Genomic DNA, 19,842 nt, shown 5'->3' on the forward strand with positions numbered 1-19,842 from the left:
TTTAGTGCTTTACAGGAACACAGTATAAGAATGATTCATTATCATGATCTTAATTAAAATGAGACATATAGAAAAATCATTATTATTTAATTGCACAAAATGATTAATATTAGATCCTAAACTTCCAAATGAATCACTAAAATTACAGGAGCTCATCAGTCAACAATGTAGTTCTTTCTTCTTTCTTTTCTCCCTAGCCTGTGGTTGGCAGGGGAGGTTGTCCACAAAGCCAATACATCGCTGTGTGTAACATAGGATTTCCATCTTGGTCAACGATGCATTTCCAGGCCTTGAGATCTCTGGCCTTGACCTTTGCAACTACATTAATGTAGTTGCAAAGTGAGTGGATAGCTGATATGGTACAGACAGCGTGTAAGACATTAAACCATTACTGTTGTCAGAGGTGTGGTTTCACAACACTATGGATGTCATGGATGTGCACTGACAACTGACAACCACTGAGACTAATTTTGGTAGCAGGTTAATAAACCTGCTCATATTTAAACAAAGCACAAAAAGCTCTTCACTGATGGCAGGATTGTAAAGGAGGCTATGACTGCAAGGCTGAAATGTTAGCTATGTCCACACTAGCATGGATAGATTTGAAAATGGCGTTTTCGTCTGAAAATGCTCCGCGTCCACACTAGCGTTTTCAGTCGTTTTCACAGAGTTGTGCGTCCACATTGAAACGGCTGAAAACGCTGACGTTCCAGTCCTGCGCATGCGCAAAAGCGAGTGAGAATTAAAGAATTTGAAGAAAAGCTATCTGGAGCATGTACAAACTGATATTAATCTTTTTTAGGGCTGTCAAAATTGAGAGCAATCGAAACAACTGCTGTATAATGCACTCTGCTATCTTTGTTTAATTGGTCACATGACTGCATCACATGACTAAAATGTGTCATCATTTTAGAAAGTCTGCGTTTTCGAGTGTCCACACTGCGACGGGACAGCTCTGTTTTAAAATGTATCCATTTTCGAGAGCGTTTTCAAAACGTTGCATTTTTCCTTGAGGAAAACGCCGTCTCAGTGTGGAAGGGAGAGAAAACGATGCGTTTTCAAACGAAAAAGCATTAGTGTGTACGTAGCCGTTATCCAGTGACCGTAAAAGTACTACGGAAATTTTGTCTGTTACTGCCAGTGTACTTGGTGCAAATACTGTGGCAAGGAGAATGTCTGCAATGTCTGCAGATGCATTATAACAGTTGGAATTGGACATGCAGAGGTGCAAATCATTTTTAATTCAGTGTGCGGAGTCTGTCAACTCCAGTGATACAGGCCAGCTGGCTGCTTTCATTCAGATGGTGTTTGGTGACTTTTTTACTTAAACTGAAAACTACAAGCAGAGCAGCGGATATTTACAATCACTGAAGGACTACGTTGTAGGAAAAAAAAACATGCCTGTTGAAAAGCTCGTGTCTGTGACAACTGATGGAGCACCTGCTGTGGCAGGTTGTTACTCAGGAGTTTAGTTTCTAAACTATCATTGCATCACTTACCAATAGGCTATATGCCCAAAAGTTATGGAATTTGACCATGTGGTGCTGCCTGTTGTTAATAATGTTAATGTCATCAGCTCCATTTGAGCAAAGGCAAAGCAACACCGAAGCTTCAGGTTGTTCCTGGAGGAATGTTCTGCTGAGTATGGGGATCTCCTCCTCCACACTGAACTCAGATGGTTAAGTCGAGGTAAGATACCAAAGTGCTTTCTTACATTCATCTGGGAAATGAGGGAGGAGGATACCACACCATTATTTGATGAAGAGTCTCTTCTTGATCTTGCTTCCCTGACAGTTGTAACCTACAGTTACAAGGCAAAGATTTAAAAAACCAAAACGCTTGAGAAGTGAAACAGGGACATGAATGAATAAGTAATATCTTTGTATCTGCACTGTTTTAATTTAGTGTGAGATACATTTCTTTGTAGTGTATACAGACATACAACATGCACTTGCTGTCTTGTCCCTGTGTCTACCCAGCTGACTCAGTGAGGCTACATGTGTTTTTGTTTTGATTTTGTTCCTGCTCTCACTCTTCCTCCCCATTCCTCTGTCTCCTCACTGCCTGGGCAGAGCTCATCTCGGGCTCCCGCCATTGGCCTACACACCTGGCTGTAATCACACACCTGAGGCTCATTACCTGGCGGTCTACGGTCTCGTCACTGGACCGTTAGCGACTCTCTTTAGTGACAGGGCTAGTAGCACTAGGTCAAAAGTGGTCAAAAATAGCCAATTATATTTTGGACCTCAGAGGGTTAACCCAACAAATCATGAAAAATTAGGTTTAACTTTTTGTTCATGACAGTGCAAATTTGTGTAAATTTAAGCTGTAACAATTTGATTTTTTCTAACAAAAAACAGTGAAACTTAAGTTAGACTTGTTTTTGTAAATGAACCGCCCCGTGTTTTGTAGCTTTCTGGATTTTATACTTATTGGGCTACATATTTATTTATTATACAGGCTATACAGTACATAAAATCAACATTCAAATGTGTTATTTAACTAAAGTGTTTAAATATGTGGGCTACAGAAAATAATTAAGTTATAGACTATATTTATATGAAACATGTGTACTGGATTTTAATCATTTTAACCATATCTAACATCTGCATATGTGTTTTTAAAAAAGGCTTTGATTTTGCCTCCCAATTTGATTTCCATGCCATCCTCATGCCACCCTAAGAAAATTTCTCTAGATCCGCCCCTGGTTAGTGAAACTCAGCTTAGTGAGATCTCTGTTCCTGGTGGTAATTCTTTCATTTCCCTGTATATAGATTTCCCTGGACCTGCTCCTGTGTTTCCTGGATGACCGCGCTTGTGTCTTTGGAGTGAAGCCAGTTTGCGTGAGGAGATTCGGAGTGCGGAAATGGAGCGACTGAGCGAGGGAGTGAAGCGTGTGGAGTGAACGGAGCGAGGATCAAAGAGCAAGGATGGAGTGTTTCTTCCCTGCACCCGCTGAGGATCCCTGGAGCCCTGTCTGTCCCCTCACGTTGTATATAGTTCACCTGGTGCTTAGTGTAGATAAAGACTGTTTTCTGCTTTGATTCCAAGTCTTCGTAGGAGTCCATTCTGTCAGCCCTGACACTTGCAAGTGAACTAAATATTTTTTTTAAGTGTTAATGCAAAAAGTAAGTTGTGGACAACATCATTTTGTAAATATTCCCAAAAACAAGCTTTTTGGGGTTGTTTGAGTTGAAATGAGGTATGAAATGTTAGAAAGCATGAGTAGCTCTGGGGGAGGGGGGGGGGAATCCCTGCCTTAGAGTATCTGCTGGTAAAGCTAAAAGCTAACCATTAAAAACAGCACACATGTTAAGCCTTAATAAGATTTAAAATAAACTTATCCAGCTGTTTCAAGGTGTTTAATATGAGGAGTGAATCAGATGCACACTTAATGGAACTGAAAGCAAGCCATTTATTGTGGGCTGACAGCAGGTTGTACAAAACTTGAAACAAGTACAAAATAATAAAAATGAACAATAAACTTAATAAAACCAGAAACTAGAAAACATACTAAGGCTAGCAATACTAGGGGAGAACAGACACTGACAAAGGACAAGGAGAGACAGCAGCTTTATATACAAAGAAAGGCAATTAGGGGAAGTGGACAGATGGGGAGAACAAGACACAGGTGAACAGAGTCAAAGGCCGTTTCTCAATTCTCAAGTACGCGAGTACGTACTCGCGTTCTCGGTGAGTACGTACTCGCCGAGAACGCGAGCACGGACTCGCGATATGTACAATTGGTACACCTGCGTACGTGATGATGTCACATGTCCGGAGTTTTTACTGCCGTCCCCTCCTAATTTAACTGTGAGTAACATGTTATGAAGCTTAACTTTAATCACAGCCAAACCGGTTTACTCAGGGACAAATAAAACACTGAAATAAACCAAACATTAACATTTAGAAGTGATCTAAGTGACTTATATATCATTTTTAACCTCAGTAGTGAAACCTCTATTAATAAAAATAGTGTACATGTACATACGTGTACATACCTTAATAAAAACAAGCAGGTGAGATGTTAGAACGCTTTTATTTTTATTTTAGTGGACACTCAATACTATAGAGTTTGATACTATAGAGTTTTCACGGGGGTTGAAAACGATGTGCCGGGAGTCCACTGTTGAGTTTTGGATGAAATGCATTCTGGGATATTTAGCTGTACACCGATACATGCTCGATAAAACGGGCGGAGCGAGAACACATCCGGGACTTTTTCGCATTCTCGGCTTGATGCGTACTTCGAATTGGAACAGTACTTGGTCTCCAACTGATGACGTATCACGAGTACACGAGAACGCAAGTACGCACAAGTACGCATATTGAGAAACGCCCAAAGGGTAAGCAACACTGAACACAACACACACAAGACTAGCAAAATAAAACAGGAAGTAGCTAATTAAAGGAACATCTAACATTATGATGGAGAATATACAAGATACGGGCAAACATGGGCACGAAAAAAACTAAAATAAGAGACAGAAGACAGAAACTTCAAGAAAAAAGCCTTAGGCTATATAACAAAATCAACAAGAAATAACTAATACAGCTACAAAACCAAAATTATATGACTAGAAGTCAGACAGAAAAAATAAAAATGACAGAAACTGAAAGTAGAAAAAGTGAAAAGGCTGGATCGAAAACTCCAGGATTCTGACAAACTAATCAAATGAACTGGGAAATTAGCCACAGAGACCAAAACCATTTTCTTGTGTTATCCTGTAACCATGTTTATTTCTACTGTAAACTTTGAGACAGCCTCAAGTGGACATTTAAAGAACTGCAGGCTTTGGCACTTGGACATCATTTTTCAGCCCTGGAGATGACCGCTTATGGTTTACAGGTTGTATTTTACACTTCAAGTAAATCTTTGCATCACCTGCTAATGGTACAGCTCATGGTTGGGAGCAGCAAACACAACATAACTGCTCTCCTCCTCAAACTGGCGTATTGAGCTCCTTGGTCAATATGCCTGTTCATCATATCTTGATAATGCCATCTCATTGAGTTGCGATGATGGTTTCCTTGTTACATCTCCGAGGTCGTAGAGCAGAGGGGCTTCCTCTTTCCAAGTGCTTGAAGATGACTTTTGAAAAGAATTGATCCACCATGGGGATCTCCATCTGCTGTAAACATCCAAAAATGTTTGTGGGGTAACATTATTGATGGAAAAATGTGATAACCTTGAAATATTTTATATCTTACCTGATTTTCAGCTTGACTGTCCTTCTTTGGCTTCCCTGCAGGATGGACAGTTTACATGTTTAGTATTCAGTACGTCTGGTGATGTTTTATTTTGAAGAGGAGAGAGAACAGCTCACCTTTACAGCCTCGCATTGATATGACAGATATGATTATGACTATGATGACGAATGAGGTGACCCCAGCAGCAGAGTACACGTACAGCAACAAGTTTTCTGTGTTGTCAGGAGCAGAAGTTGTGCTGACTGCAAGAAAAACAGGTTTCAGTCAGTTTGGATTTAATACAGCTACAACAACACACACTTAACGTAAAACCTTTCTTACCTCTGACATTATTCTGTGTAACAGTGATAATTTCACTATGATCTGTAAAAACAAAACAGAGAAGCTGTCTGAGGTCTGAACAACACAAAAATATCATGAGATTGAAAAAGTCCACTGTTCAGTGTGAGTGAAGGTTTCTTAGAGAAGTATAATTAGTGAAAAATCCACACTCACCGTAGACATTGACAGTGATGGCATAACTCACACTCCCTCCACCTCGACACTGATACTGACCAGAGTCAGTTTTGAGAATGTTTCGGAAGATCAAATAGAAGATCCCCACTGGTTTGTCTAAATGTTTCCACTCTGTTTTAATGTGACTGTCACCACTGACATTGACGGGGACACCAGTTTCCTCAACTTTATACCAGGAGACTGTTGGTGGTGAATCATTGCAAAAAAATACTGGGCAATTAATCCAAAGTTGTTGTCCAGCTGATGCATTATAAACTGTGTTGCGACGTACTTTAATTTCTGTGGAACAGTCAGAGTCACCTGCAGAAGAGAAATTATAGTAAACAGATAAAGAAGAAAAATTAGAAGTTAAGAAATGTTTGATGTTAATTTTAGTCTAATTAAGATCATATATATCGTATAATACACATGAGATTGATCGAATTAAGACAATACATTTATAAAAACACTTGAGGGCAGCACGGTGGCACGGTGGTTAGCACTGTTGCCGCACAGCAAGAAGGTCCTGAGTTCAATTCCACCATCAGGCCGGGGTCTTTCTGTGTGGAGTTTGCATGTTCTCCCCGTGTTTGCGTGGGTTCTCTCCGGGTACTCCGGCTTCCTCCCACCATCCAAAGACATGCAGCTTGTGGGGATAGGTTAATTGGATAATCCAAATTGCCACTAGGTGTAAATGTGCGAGTGAATGTGAGTGCGAATGGTTGTCTGTCCCTGTGTGTTAGCCCTGTGACAGACTGGCGACCTGTCCAGGGCGTACCCCGCCTCTCGCCCTATGACAGCTGGGATAGGCTCCAGCGCCCCCCGCGACCCTGAAAAGGATAAGCGGAAGCGGATGGATGGATGGACTTTTTAATTGGACCAAACAAATAAATATATAAACACAAATACACATTGTGCACATTCCTAAAATCTTCTTAGAAAAATTAAAAATTAAAATTAAAAGTTTAATATATACTTACATACATACACAAGAATGATAAAGTCCTATTGTATCCAACAATAAGATCAAAAGAGAAGTAAACATGGTGTATGACAGACAGTAAAATTAAAAAATTAAAAACAATCAAGAAAAATCACTTTGTGACATTTATTTGATGATGAGTGGAAAAGTAATTTGCATGAACTCCAGCAGTTCAGCAAACTGTGAGTGAACCCGTCCTAACACAAAGGGGAACCTAAAGCCACCTGTATTAATTTCATGTCTACCTTTTACTGTCAGATATTCCACTGCTCTTAAATACTGAGCTCACAGTCTCACTACAAGATCCACCAGCAGGTGTCCCGGGGACGTTTATCATATGACAGAAAAACTGGAAGTTTAAACTTCTGTTTTCAGGACAGCACCGATCATTACTGTCCTGTAGAAAACCTTTAAGAAATTATTTTGCTTTTCACCCAGAAGCAGTTTAAAAAATAGCTGTCAGATGTTTGCTGTATATCAGTATAGTCCGGACCACCACTGGCACCCTGTGTTTTTCACCAGCTTCACCCTGAGCACATGTGACAGATGTAAATGAGAATCTGTGGAGATTATTCTGCCATTGTGGGGGGTCACACAAACTGCTGAGCACCATTTTGAGTTGCTACAGTAACCGTTTGCCATAATCGACTAGCCTCAAGTCATAATTTTTGTCTGACTATGAATTCGGCCTTTGTAGGTCTATAATTTTCATCTCCAGTATAAAATGTGGCATCTTGTCATTCCTAACACACTACCCAGTCCATAGTTTTCCCCATTTGCATTTTCAAAGTTTTCCTTTAATTTGTTTTTTTAGCTGCATAGTTTATAAATGACTTTGCACTCCAATTCTTAACCAGTGCACAGAAAAGGTTTCATAGGTTTGCATGCTGCAGTGGTGTCCACCAAGCAGTAAATTCATGTAAGGACGTCATCTGTGGTGTGATGGCTTCAGTTACAGCCACACATATATTGGGTAATATCCACCAAACATCACAGTGCTACAATCAGTGATGGGAATAAAGGTGTTAAAAGTATTGGCATTACTAACGCCATTACTTTTTTCAGTAACAAGTAATCTAATTATTATTTCTATCATTACAAGGCCGTTATCGTTACTAACAGAAAATGCAGTCTGTATTTTTTTCAACACACAGACAGGTGAAGCTATCTTCGCCTTACCAGGAGCTAGAGGGGTGAAACAATTGTACAAGTGCTACTGGCTGGCTGAGGAACAATAAAGCAGTCATTGTAAACCAATCACATGACCAATTTAAGATGACATAGCCAGAAGATGCTATGTCAACCCAAGAAAACCCAGAGTCTCTATTTTTGTGTTAAAAGTGGGAACTTAAAACTATGTACCAGTTTTTAAATGTTCTATCTGTAACAGTAAAAATATTAAATTCAGCCGTGAACAGAGAAACAACGGCCTGTTCAGACTTCAATGGAGCCATTTAAAGTTAATAAGAATCACTTACTCTGAGCATCCAGAGTGAGGATGAGGATTGTGAAGATCAGCAAATAGAGGATGGTCCTGCATGAGTAATGTTTCATGGCAGACACTTAGTAAACCAGCTGCCTACATGTGTAAAGCCTATGTGCTCTGTAGAGACAGTGCATGGTATCTGGCTGACTTCATCACTTCCTGTTTCTGATTACAGGCGTCTTTGGATGCATAATAGTGTTAGTTTGTGCTTTGGAGGCTGATACACTCAGTATATATCTACCAATTGAAACTTTGGGCACTGATGAGATTAAAACAAAAGTTGTTTTTTTTTTCATTGCTTTAGAAGAAACACAGTATGAGAATAATTTGTTATAATATTTTAAACCTAACAGATATGGAGAAAATTTAATGTTTTTTAATCGTAAAAAATGATTAATTTTACATTTCGCATTTCCAAATGAACCGCAAAAATTTCAAGAGCTCATTAGTCATTCATGTAGTCGTGAAGTGAGCGGATAGCTTGTTGCTGTACGTGATATGTACACGTACAGCAACAAGTTTTCTGTATTGTCAGGAGCAGAAGTTGTGCTGACTGAAAGAAAAACGGGTTTCAGTCAGTTTGGATTTAATGCAGCTACAACAACACACACTTAACGTAAAATCATTCTTACCTCTGACATTATTCTGTGTAACAGTGGTAATTTCATTATGATCTGTAAAAACAAAACAGAGAAGTTGTCTGAGGTCTGAACAACACAAAAATATCATGAGACTGAAAAAGTCCACTGTTCAGTGTGAGTGAAGGTTTCTTAGAGAAGTATAATTAGTGAAGAACCCACACTCACCATAGACATTGACAGTGATGGCATGACTCATACTCCTTCCACCTTGAACTTGACACTGATACTGACCAGAGTCATTTCTGAGAATGTTTTGGAAGATCAAATAGGAGATCCCTGCTGACTTGTTTAAATGTTTCCATGCTGTTATAATGTGACTGTCACCACTGACATTGATGGGGACAATAGTTTCCTCAACTTTATACCAGGTGACTGTTGGTGGTGAATCATTGCAAAAAATAACTGGGCAATTAATCCAAAGTTGTTGTCCAGCTGAGGCATTATGAACTGTGTTGCGACGTACTCTAATTTCTATGGAACAGTCAGAGTCACCTGCAGAAGAGAAATGATAGCAAACACATAAAGAAGACAAGTTAGAAATTAAGAAATGTTTGATGTTAATTTTAATTTAATTAAGAACATAAAACAATATATTACACAAGAGTATGATCAAAGGTCTTTAGACAATACATTTATATAAAGATTGTTTAACTGGACAAAAACCAAACAAAAATATAAACATAAATACAAATTGTGCATATTCCTATAACCTTCTTAGAAAGATATTAAAAGTATAACAAATACTGACTGTACATAAAAAAGAAAAAGTATGATATGCAACAATAAGATCAAAAGAAGTAAACATGAGGTATGACAGACATCAAAAATTGAGAGAAAAAAAAAAACAGAATAAAAAGAAAAATCACTGGGTGACATTTATTTGATGATGTCATGATAGGCTTTGCGGCAGACAGGCAGCAGGAGTGGTGGACCCAAAATGCAGGACTCTTGGAGACAGGACTTAAACTCAAAACCCAGCTTTTTTTGCTGGAAAAAAACTCTCAATAAATTAAACTCACCAAAACAAAACCAAAATCCAAAACTCTGAACATAGGTACGATGGACTGAATTGGAACAGCGACCCTAAACAGGAGACAATCACACAGCACATAGAGGGCAGCAACATTGATGACACGACAGACAGTAAAGGAAAACACAGGGCTTATATACACAGGGTAGTAATCAGGGAATGGGAAACAGGAGGGAGACACAGCTGGGAGGAATTAGGGCAAACGAGACAAGGGGAAGTAAAACTGAATACACTGACAGAAGACATGGACTTTCAATGTAAAACATGAACCAAGAAACAAGTAACAAAGATGCAGACTGAACTAAATCTAGAATAATGATAATCAACACAGCACAACTAAAGAATCAGAACATAAATCCTAGTACAGAAAAAACACCAAAATATTATAAAAAAAAGAAAATGCTGGGTCAAAATGACCCAGAACTGTGACAGGAAAAGTAATTTGCATGAACTCCAGCAGTTCAGCAAACTGTGAGTGAACCCATCCTAACACAAAGTATTGTATTAGTGTATTAACTTCATGTCTACCTTTTACTGTCAGATATTCCACTGCTCTTAAATACTGAGCTCACAGTCTCACTACAAGATCCACCAGCAGGTGTCCCGGGGACGTTTATCATATGACAGAAAAACTGGAAGTTTAAACTTCTGTGACAGCACGTATCATTACTGTCCTGTAGAAAACCTTTAAGAAATCATTTTGCTTTTTCTTTTGTACCAAAGAGTTTTATGTTGAGAAGAATAAGATAAACCCTGAAGATTCACAGTAGTTTAAAAAAGAGCTGTGAGATTTTTCCTGTGAGAATATCAGCATAGGCAGGTCCACCACTGATGACCTGTGTTTTTCACAGATGGTTTGGTGAAGGGTCAGTGGTGGAAGGAATGGTGATTAAATCTGGGAATTAAATTCTTGCACCCACTATCAGACTCTACACTGGTGCAGTGAGTCCTGGGCAGAGATGGGCAGTAACGCGTTACTTGTAACGCGTTACTGTAATCTGATTACTTTTTTCAAGTAACGAGTGATGTAAGGGATTACTATTGCAAAACGGTAATTAGATTACCGTTACTTTTCACGTAGGAACGCTGCGTTACTGCGTTACTAAAACCGTGATTTTTTTGCGAGAACGTCTCATGACAGTGACGTGGCGAGTGCGACGTTCGTGACAACAGCTGTGTGCAGATCATAATATATCGAAAAGTGCGGGACAGAGTGTAGCATGCAGCGTTTAAAGCGTGGAAGTACTGACCTTATTTTGAGTTTGATTCTATAAAAGTGACAAAAACATTAGTGTCCGTTGTGCGTGGAAGAAAACTTCTTTTACAGCGAAAAAACCCTAAACTTCCAAGCAAGCACCGAGTGTACTATGACGTAATGTGAAATTCACAGAGAAACTCATGGATTCTTCCACTGACCACCCATGCACACCTGCACCAGGGTAAACCTCCGCCTACCCCAGTCCTGCTTTACAGGTGAAAATAGAGCAACAGGACCGCTGAGTCTTTGATTTTATTTATTTTCTGCTGTGTTTTACTTGCATCTATTTGAAAGAGTGAGTGTAAACACAAAAAAATATTTTATTTTATGTGCTGGAATGTGCAGAAAATAGGTTTAAATGTTAAACAAATTTCTTCCAGTCAGAGAATGTTGCATATAATTAAGTTTTTGCTTGATGCATAAAGTTAAAAGATTTATAGTTTAAAGTTTTAAAAAGAGACGTTTCCATTTGATTACATTTTGTATGATGGATTATGCAGAAAAAGTAGAATTGGGCTGAAAGATCTATTGCTTTATCACCTATTCAGGTTGTAAATTGTGTTTTTAAAAAGTAACTAAGTAACTAAGTAACTAAGTAATTAATTACTTTTGAAAATAAGTAATCAGTAAAGTAACGGGATTACTTTTTGGGGGAAGTAATCAGTAATTAGTAACTGATTACTTTTTTCAAGTAACTTGACCAACACTGGTCCTGGGTTCCTCCTGGTGCACAACAGTATCCGGCCTTATGTGGCGAGAGTGTGCACATGAGAGGATGAAGGAATTTGCACCAATGATTGGCCTCCACACCAACCTGACATAAATCCAACAGAACACTTATGTAATGTTATGTTTCAGTCCATCTTACACCACCAGGTTGCACCTAAGACAGTCCAGGGACTCAGTGATGGCCTGGTCCTGATCCGGGTGGAGATCCCCCAGGACACTAGTCCTTCCTCAGGAGCATGCCCCGATGGTGTCTGGCATACATTCAAACATGTGGGGGGGTCACACAAACTGCTGAGCACCATTTTGAGTTGCTACAGTAACAGTTTGCCAAAATGGACTAGCCTGAAGTCATCATTTTTGTCTGTCATTGAATTCGGCCTTTGTAGGTTGATAATTTTCATCTCCAGTACAAAATGTTGCATCCTTGTCATTCCTAAAACATTACCCAGTCCATAGTTTTCCCCATTGAGATTTGATGCATTTTCAAAGTTTTCCTTTAATTTGTTTTTAGCTGTATAGTTTAGAAATGACTTTGCAGTCCAATTCTTAACTAGTGCACAGAAAAGGTTTCATAGGTTTGTGTCCACCACACAGTAAATTCAGGTAAGCAAGTCATCTGTGGCGCATCTGTGGTTTGAGCACTTTGCTGCTCTGGGGTCTGAGTTGAAACCAATTCTTTCTTTTAAAACAAGTTTCATGTTCAAATTTCTGAATGTTAAAGGCTGGCTGTTTTTACGATTGGCTCAAAATGCACAAAAAGAGACTCAATATGAGGTGAAACAGCTGCAGTGTGACCTTAATTGAGATTCTGTTATGTCAGAAAAGTTGTCGAAAAAATATTCAGATTTTATATTGATTCAAGATTGGTACAGTAAGTTGATGGTATTGTTTTAGTAATATTAAAAATTTATTTTATTAAAAGCGGGTGTGAATGTGAATGCAAATGGTTGCCTGTGTCTGTGTGAGCCCTGCAGCAGTCTGGCAACCTGTCCAGGGTGTACCCTGCCTCTCACCCCGGGACAGCTGGGATAGGTTCCAGCCCCCCGCAACCCTGAAAAGGGATAAGCAGAAGCGAATAGATGGATGGATGAAAATTAAAACATCCAGAAAAACTCTAAAGATCGTTACATGTGTGAACTCAACTAAAATCTGTAGCATAGCATCAAAGACCATTTCACAGCGTCTTGTTTTGTCCTTCATGTTGAGGCTTTCTTTGAAGGCGGAAGGTTTGAAGGCTGCGCGGTCAAGCCTTTCAACGCATCCTGTAAATTACTATAAAAACTACTAAATGCCTGCTTTGGATTATTGTGTATAGCAAAAGATAAAGGATATTTTAAACCTTTTACAGCTGTTTTCCACAATTTTCGATGTGTAACAGTAAAATTTTTAAACTCAGCCGTGAACAGAGAAACAAAGACGTCTTCAGACTGAAACGGAGCATTTAAACTTAATAAGAATCACTCACTCTGAGCATCCAGGGTGAGGATGAGGACTGTGAAGATCAGCGAATAAAGGATGGTCCTGCACGAGTAATGTTTCATGGCAGACATTTAAGAAACCAGCTGTGTAAGTGGTTAAAACCTGTTTGTGCTCTGTATGTGACAGTGCATTGTATGTGGTTGACTTCACTTCCTGCTTCTGATTACAGGGGTCTTTGGATGCATAATGGTGTTAAAGTTTGTGCTTTGGAGGCTGATACACCCAGTATATATCTAACACTGGCAACACTGGAGCTCTGCAGCACACGGGAAAAACACACTGAGATAAAACCTTAAGAAAGTCCATTTGCAAGAGTAAAACACAAATCAAGAGACTGTCTTCTTCTGTCAGAGTGTTATTATTTTTGGTCATTTTTGGCTAACCCTATACTTATGCATTTTAAGAGTCCTCCATGAAGGTGGTGCATCTATATAAATACTTCTTTCACGTCTCAGTCTTTTGCACTTGTTGGCACCTTACATCTTTATCTCTAGCTACAGTGGCCATTGTGATCTCACCCACAGGTTTGAGGTCTGTTGTTTTGAAGCCTTGACTTTTTGAAAGGTGACATTTTGTTCTCTGTTTGCTTATTTATTTATTTTTTAACACAGTGGGAACATATTTAGTTCACAGGGTTAGACAGACTAGCTCTGATTGGCTTGCTTGATTAGTAAAATTCTTATCCCTGTGACATTAAATAGCGTGGTACCTTTAGCGAACTTAAAAAAAATTCTCAAAATAAAATGAACTTCCTGGAAAAACTAGACAGCATACTTCTTAGAGCAGGAGCATCCAACATGTTGCTCCTTTTCAAATAAATTTCAAAACTTGTGTAGTCAAATTTGATTGGTCAATCATCAAACAAACTTATATGTACGACAAATCAAATTCATAGTTTTCCCATGAGATGATTATTTAACAATTACATGACAAACAGTTGCATTGCTGTCAAACCTGATGAGTCTGTCATGGTCCTCAGTCTTTGGACTCAGTGGTTTTGGTTTTGATTATTATCTTATGTTTTAGGTTCATTCTTGTTGGGAATTTCTTGTTCTTAGGTTCAGTTTCTGTTTTGTATTTCAAGCTCTTTTTGTTCTGTGTCTCTGTTCCTGCCCTGGTCCCACAGCTTTGTGTTCCCTCCCTGCTGCCATGTCTTGTGTTAAGCTCGTGTCTGTGCACACCTGTTGTATTTCCTGTTTTACTTTGAAGGTCCTTGTCTTATGTCAGTGTGTTCAGCTTATGTTTCTCCTGTCTCATCAGCTCTGATTTCTCCCAGCTGTGTTGCCCTCCTGTTTCCCATTCCCTGATTGGCCCTGTGTTTTCTCCTGCTTGTTACTGCTCTGTCTGTGTTGTCTCCCTGTGTTTCCACCATATGTAGGTTTCAGGTCAGTTTTGCTAGTTTGCTCAGTTTAGTTTTCTCTCGCCAGCCGTGACAGAATCAGTGGTGACGGGCAGTATGAAGAAGGCCAATGCAGCGACAGAGGCCTCGTTTAAAGTGGTGCATATTTTAACAAAGCACAAAAAGCCCTTCACTGATGGCAGGATTGTAAAGGAGGCTATGACTGCAATGGCTGAAATGTTATTCAGTGACTGTAAAAGTAAGACAGAAATTTTGTCTGTTATTGCCAGTGTACTTGGTGCAAATACTGTGGCAAGTACACCGGCAATAACAGACAAAATTTCTGTCTTACTTTTACAGTCACTGAATAACATTTCAGCCACTGTGACAACTGATGGAGCTCCTGCTGTGACAGGTTGTTACTCAGGATTTAATTGGACCTGGACTTTAAGTTTCTGAACTATCATTGCATCACTTACCAACAGGCTATATGCCCATAGTTATGGAATTTGACCATGTGGTGCTGCCTGTTGTTGGTAATGTTAATGTCATCAGCTCCATTTGAGCAAAGGCAAAGCAACACCGAAGCTTCAAGTTGTTCCTGGAGGAATGCCCTGTAGAGGGAGTGGGATCACCTCCTCCACACTGAATAAGACGGTTAAGTCGGGGTTAGATACTGAAATGCTTTCTTTCATTGATCGGTGAAATTAAGGCTTTTATGGAAGTGAGGCAGGAGGATACCACACTATTATCTGATATCACCTGAGTTGCTGCTTGATCTTGGTTTCCTGACAGACGTGACTGAGAGAGAAAATTTATTACCTGAACCTACAGATACAAGGCAAAGATAAAATCATTTTTAGTGTCAATGCTTTTGAGAAGTAAAACAGGCACATGTAACAAAATCATAATTGAATAAATATCTGTGTATTTGTAATTGCATTGTTTTGTTTTGACAGCATTGTTTTAATTTAGTAGTGCGAGATACATTTCTTTGTAGTGTATACAGACATAAAAATGTACATACAAGTGAACTAAATATTTTTGTTATGTTAATCAAAATTTTAAGATGTGGACACCAACATTTTGTTAATGTTCAGGCAAGACGAGCCTTTTCGATTGGTTTGTGTTGAAATGAAACATTTGAAAGGATGAGTATCTCTCAGAAGGGAAAAAGGTTGGAGACCCTGCCTTAGAGTGTCTGCTGCTGAAGCTGAAAGCTAAACATTAAAAAACAGCACACACGTTAACCCTTAATAAGATTTAAAAGAAACTTATCCAAAAGCTGTTTCAAGGAGTTTAATGTTAGGAGTGAATCATAGAGGCAGACTGAATGGAACTGAAAGGAAGTCATTTATTGTGAGCTGTACAAAACTTGAAACAAGTAGAAATTAATAAAAATGAAAACAATAAACTTAATGAAACCAGAACCTAAAAAACATGCTAAGGCTAGCAATACTAGGAGAGAAGAGACACTGACAACAGCTTTATATACAAAGAAGGGCAATTAGGGGAATTGGAGACGGATGGGGAGAATGAGACACAGATGAACAGAGTCAAAAGGTAAGCAAAACTAAACACAACACACGCAAGACTAGCAAAAAAAAAACAGGAAGTAGCTAAATAAAGGAACATCTAACACTGTGAAGGAGAATAAACAAGATACGGGCAAACACGGGGACGAAAAAAAACTGAAATATGCAAGAGAATACAAACAAACTAAAACCGTGAACAGAAGACAGAAACTTCAAGAAAAAAGACCTGAGGCTATTGATATAACAAAATCAACAAGAAATAACTAATACAGATATAAAACCAAAATTATATGAGAAGAAGTCAGAGTCAGACAGAAGAAATAAAGATGACAGAAATTGAAAATAGAAAAACTGAAAAGGCTGGATCAAAAACTCCAGGATCATGACAAGCTAATCAAATAAACTGGGAAATTAGCCACGAAAAACAGAAGCATTGTCTTGTATCATCATTTTATCTATAAGGACTGGCTTTTGGACACAGCCTCAAGTGGACATTTAAGGATCTGCAGGTTTTGGCACTTGGACATAAATGTTCAGCTGTGGGGATGACCGCTTATGGTTTACAGGTTGTATTTCACACTTCAAGAGAATCTTTGCATCACCTGCTAATTGTACAGCTCGTGGCTGAGAGCAGCAAACACAACAGAGCTGTTCCTCTGTCTCTCTCTGCCCACATGGATTGGTCAATATGCCTCCTCATAATCTGTTGATAATGTCATCTCAATGTGTTGCATTGATGGTGTTCTTCCCTTGTTACATCTCCGAGATCGCAGAGCAGAGGGGCTTCCTCTTTCCAAGTGCTTGAAGATGACTTTTGAAAAGAATTGATCCACCATGGGGATCTCCATCTGCTGTAAACATCCAAAAATGTTTGTGGGGAACATTATTGATGGAAAAATGTGATAAGCTTGAAATGTTTTATATCTTACCTGATTTTCAGCTTGACTGTCCTTCTTTGGTTTCCCTGCAGGATGGACAGTTTACATGTTTAGTATTCAGTACGTCTGGTGATGTTTTATTTTGAAGAGGAGAGAGAACAGCTCACCTTTACAGCCTCGCATTGATATGACAGATATGATTATGACTATGATGACGAATGTGGCGATCCCAGCAGCAGAGTACACGTACAGCAACAAGGTTTCTGTGTTGTCAGGAGCAGAAGTCGTGCTGACTGAAAGAAAAACAGGATTCAGTCAGTTTGGATTTAATACAGTTAATACACACATATTATGTAAAACCTTTCTTACCTCTGACATTATTCTGTGTAACAGTGATAATTTCACTATGATCTGTAAAACAAAACAGAGAAGTTGTCTGAGGTCTGAACAACACAAAAATATCATGAGATTCAGAAAAAGTCCACTGTTCAGTGTGAGTGAAGGTTTCTTAGAGAAGTATAATTAGTGAACAACCCACACTCACCATAGACACTGACAGTGATGGCATGACTCATACTCCTTCCACTTTGACACTGATACTGACCAGAGTCACTTCTGAGAATGTTTTGGAAGATCAAATAGAAGATCCCTGCTGAGTCTTTTAAATGTTTCCACTCTGTTTTAATGTGACTGTCACTGCTGACATTGACGGGGACATTAGTTTCCTCAACTTTATACCAGGAGACTGTTGGTGGTGAATCATTGCAAAAAATAACTGGGCAATTAATCCAAAGTTGTTGTCCAGCTGATGCATTATAAACTGTGTTGCGACGCACTCTAATTTCTGCAGAACAGTCAGAGTCACCTGCAGAAGAGAAATTACACAAAAACAAGAAAACACACAAAGAAGACAAGTTAGAAATTAAGAAATGTTTGACTTTAATTTTAATTTAATTAAGAACATAAAACAATATATTACACAAGAGACTGATCAAAGGTCAGACAGTACATTTATATAAAGACTGTTTAACTGAAGACTAATAAATATATAAACATCTCCATCATCTGCAACAATAAGATCAAAAGAGAAGTAAACATGAGGCATGACAAACAGTAAGAATGAAAAAAGGATTAAAAAGAAAAATCACTTTGTGACATTTATCTGATGTTGAGTGGAAAAGTAATTTGCATGAACTCCAGCAGTTCAGCAAACTGTGAGTGAACCCGTCCTAACACAAAGGGGAACCTAAAGCCACGTGTATTAACTTCATGTCTACCTTTACTGTCAGATATTCCACTGCTCTTAAATACTGAGCTTACAGTCTCACTACAAGATCCACCAGCAGGTGTCCTGGAGCCGTTTATCATATGACAGAAAAACTGGAAGTTTAAACTTCTGTGTTTTCAGGACAGCACCTATCATTACTGTCCTGCAGAAAACCTTTAAGAAATTATTTTGCTTTTCACTTTGTTCCATTAGAGAGGGAGAAGATAAAAAAGAGCAGTTTAAAAAATAGCTGTAAGATTTTTTCCTGTGAGAATATCAGCATAGGCCAGTCCACCACTGGTGACCTGTGTTTTTTAACAGATGAGAGCAGGTTCACCCTCAGCACTGTCTGGTATGCATACAAGCACGTGGGGGTCACACAAATTACTTAGTACCATTTTGAGTTGCTGCAGTGACAGTCTGCCAAAATGGACTAGGTCTGAAGCAACTGGTTTTTCAATTGGATTTTCAGTCTGTCTTTGAATTCGGCCTTTGTAGGTCGATAATCGTCATCTTCATTACACAATGTGGCATCCTTTCATTCCTAACACATTACCCAGTCCATAGATTTCCAATTGAGATCTGATGAATTTTCAGTTTTCCTTTAATGTTGTTAACTATAGATTAGAAATGACTGTGCACTCCATTTACCAAAATTACTAAAGTAATCTTAGCTAGTGTTCCAGTTTTTGAATATTAGAGGCTGGGTGTTTTTATTACTGGATCAAAATTTTCAAAAAGAAGATAAATATGAGGTGAAACCGCTGTACAGTGACATTTCATGAGATTTTGTAATGATAGAAAAGTTATAGAAAAAAATTTATATTGATTCAAGATTAGTATAGTAAATGGATGGTGTTGTTGTAGTAATACTAACATATCCAGAAAAACTCTAAAGAACGTCCACATGTGTGAACTCAACTAAAATCTGTAGCATAGCATCAAAGATCATTTCACAGCGTCTAGTTTTGTCCTTCATGTTGAGGTTTTCTTTGAAGGCGGAAGGTTTGAAGGCTGCGCGGTCAAGCCTTTCAACGCATCCTGTAAATTACTACAAAAAAAACTTGATGCCTGCTTTGGATTATAGCAATGGAGTATAGCAAAAGATAAAGGATATTTTAAACGTTTTACAGCTGATTTCCACAATGTTTGATCTGTAACAGTAAAATTTTTAAACTCAGCCGTGAACAGAGAAACAAAGATGTGTTCAGACTGAAATGGAGCCGTTTAAAATTAATAAGAATCACTTACTCTGAGCATCTGGAGTGAGGATGAGGACTGTGAAGATCAGCGAATATAGGATGGTCCTGCACGAGTAATGTTTCATGGCAGACATTTAAGGAACCAGCTGTGTACTTGTGTAAAGCCTGTATGTGCTCTGTATGTGACAGTGCATGATATGTGGTTGACTTTACTTCCTGTTTCTGACTAGGAGTGTCTTCGGATGCATACCAGAGTTACCAGAGTACCAGAGTTTATGGTTTGAAGGTGGACACACTCAGTATATATACC

At 38.7% G+C, this 19,842-nt stretch overlaps 3 protein-coding genes across 4 annotated transcripts in view; 1 reads left to right on the forward strand and 2 right to left on the reverse strand.

Moving 5' to 3' along the window:
• Nucleotides 1-3,750, forward strand: part of LOC116318483 (OX-2 membrane glycoprotein-like) — a 31,069-nt gene extending 27,319 nt beyond the window's left edge. The window contains exon 9 of the transcript XR_005610284.1: nucleotides 2,775-3,750. The gene's annotated coding sequence lies outside the window, so the exon portion shown is untranslated. The remainder of the gene's footprint in view (nucleotides 1-2,774) is intronic.
• Nucleotides 3,751-4,304: 554 nt separating this feature from the next.
• Nucleotides 4,305-13,399, reverse strand: LOC120436154 (B- and T-lymphocyte attenuator-like). 2 transcript variants are annotated; one of them, XM_039606615.1, is made up of 8 exons: nucleotides 13,298-13,399; nucleotides 8,981-9,307; nucleotides 8,807-8,848; nucleotides 5,707-6,027; nucleotides 5,533-5,574; nucleotides 5,328-5,453; nucleotides 5,212-5,246; nucleotides 4,305-5,129 (listed from the first exon to the last, which is right to left on the reverse strand). In XM_039606615.1, exons 1-8 carry the CDS (start codon nucleotides 13,380-13,382, stop codon nucleotides 5,007-5,009), a joined length of 1,101 nt encoding a protein of 366 aa, XP_039462549.1. In that variant the 5' UTR covers nucleotides 13,383-13,399; the 3' UTR covers nucleotides 4,305-5,006. The 2 variants fall into 2 exon arrangements, with proteins under 2 accessions (XP_039462549.1, XP_039462548.1); XM_039606614.1 differs by having other exon boundaries at nucleotides 4,305-5,132.
• Nucleotides 13,400-15,875: 2,476 nt separating this feature from the next.
• LOC116318495 (B- and T-lymphocyte attenuator-like) lies at nucleotides 15,876-19,717 on the reverse strand. The gene is made up of 6 exons (XM_039606308.1): nucleotides 19,582-19,717; nucleotides 17,608-17,928; nucleotides 17,433-17,474; nucleotides 17,231-17,356; nucleotides 17,115-17,149; nucleotides 15,876-17,036 (listed from the first exon to the last, which is right to left on the reverse strand). Exons 1-6 carry the CDS (start codon nucleotides 19,664-19,666, stop codon nucleotides 16,869-16,871), a joined length of 777 nt encoding a protein of 258 aa, XP_039462242.1. The 5' UTR covers nucleotides 19,667-19,717; the 3' UTR covers nucleotides 15,876-16,868.
• Between the last annotated feature and the right edge of the window lie 125 nt (nucleotides 19,718-19,842).

The sequence above is a fragment of the Oreochromis aureus genome, linkage group 23, assembly GCF_013358895.1.
Source record: "Oreochromis aureus strain Israel breed Guangdong linkage group 23, ZZ_aureus, whole genome shotgun sequence".
Taxonomy (NCBI): Eukaryota; Metazoa; Chordata; class Actinopteri; order Cichliformes; family Cichlidae; genus Oreochromis; species Oreochromis aureus.

Bases quoted from the DNA above. Each gene is read 5' to 3' on its own strand.
- LOC120436154 (XM_039606614.1), bottom strand. From the start codon at position 13,382: ATGTCTGCCATGAAACATTACTCGTGCAGGACCATCCTTTATTCGCTG. The intron at 5,575-5,706 runs GTGAGTGTGGAT...TTGTTTTTACAG, and splicing joins CATCACTGTCAATGTCTACG to ATCATAGTGAAATTATCACT. The intron at 5,133-5,211 runs GTAAGATATAAA...GGATGTTTACAG, and splicing joins ACAGTCAAGCTGAAAATCAG to CAGATGGAGATCCCCATGGT.
- LOC116318495 (XM_039606308.1), bottom strand. From the start codon at position 19,666: ATGTCTGCCATGAAACATTACTCGTGCAGGACCATCCTATATTCGCTG. The intron at 17,150-17,230 runs GTGAGCTGTTCT...TCCATCCTGCAG, and splicing joins ATCAATGCGAGGCTGTAAAG to GGAAACCAAAGAAGGACAGT. The intron at 17,037-17,114 runs GTAAGATATAAA...GGATGTTTACAG, and splicing joins ACAGTCAAGCTGAAAATCAG to CAGATGGAGATCCCCATGGT.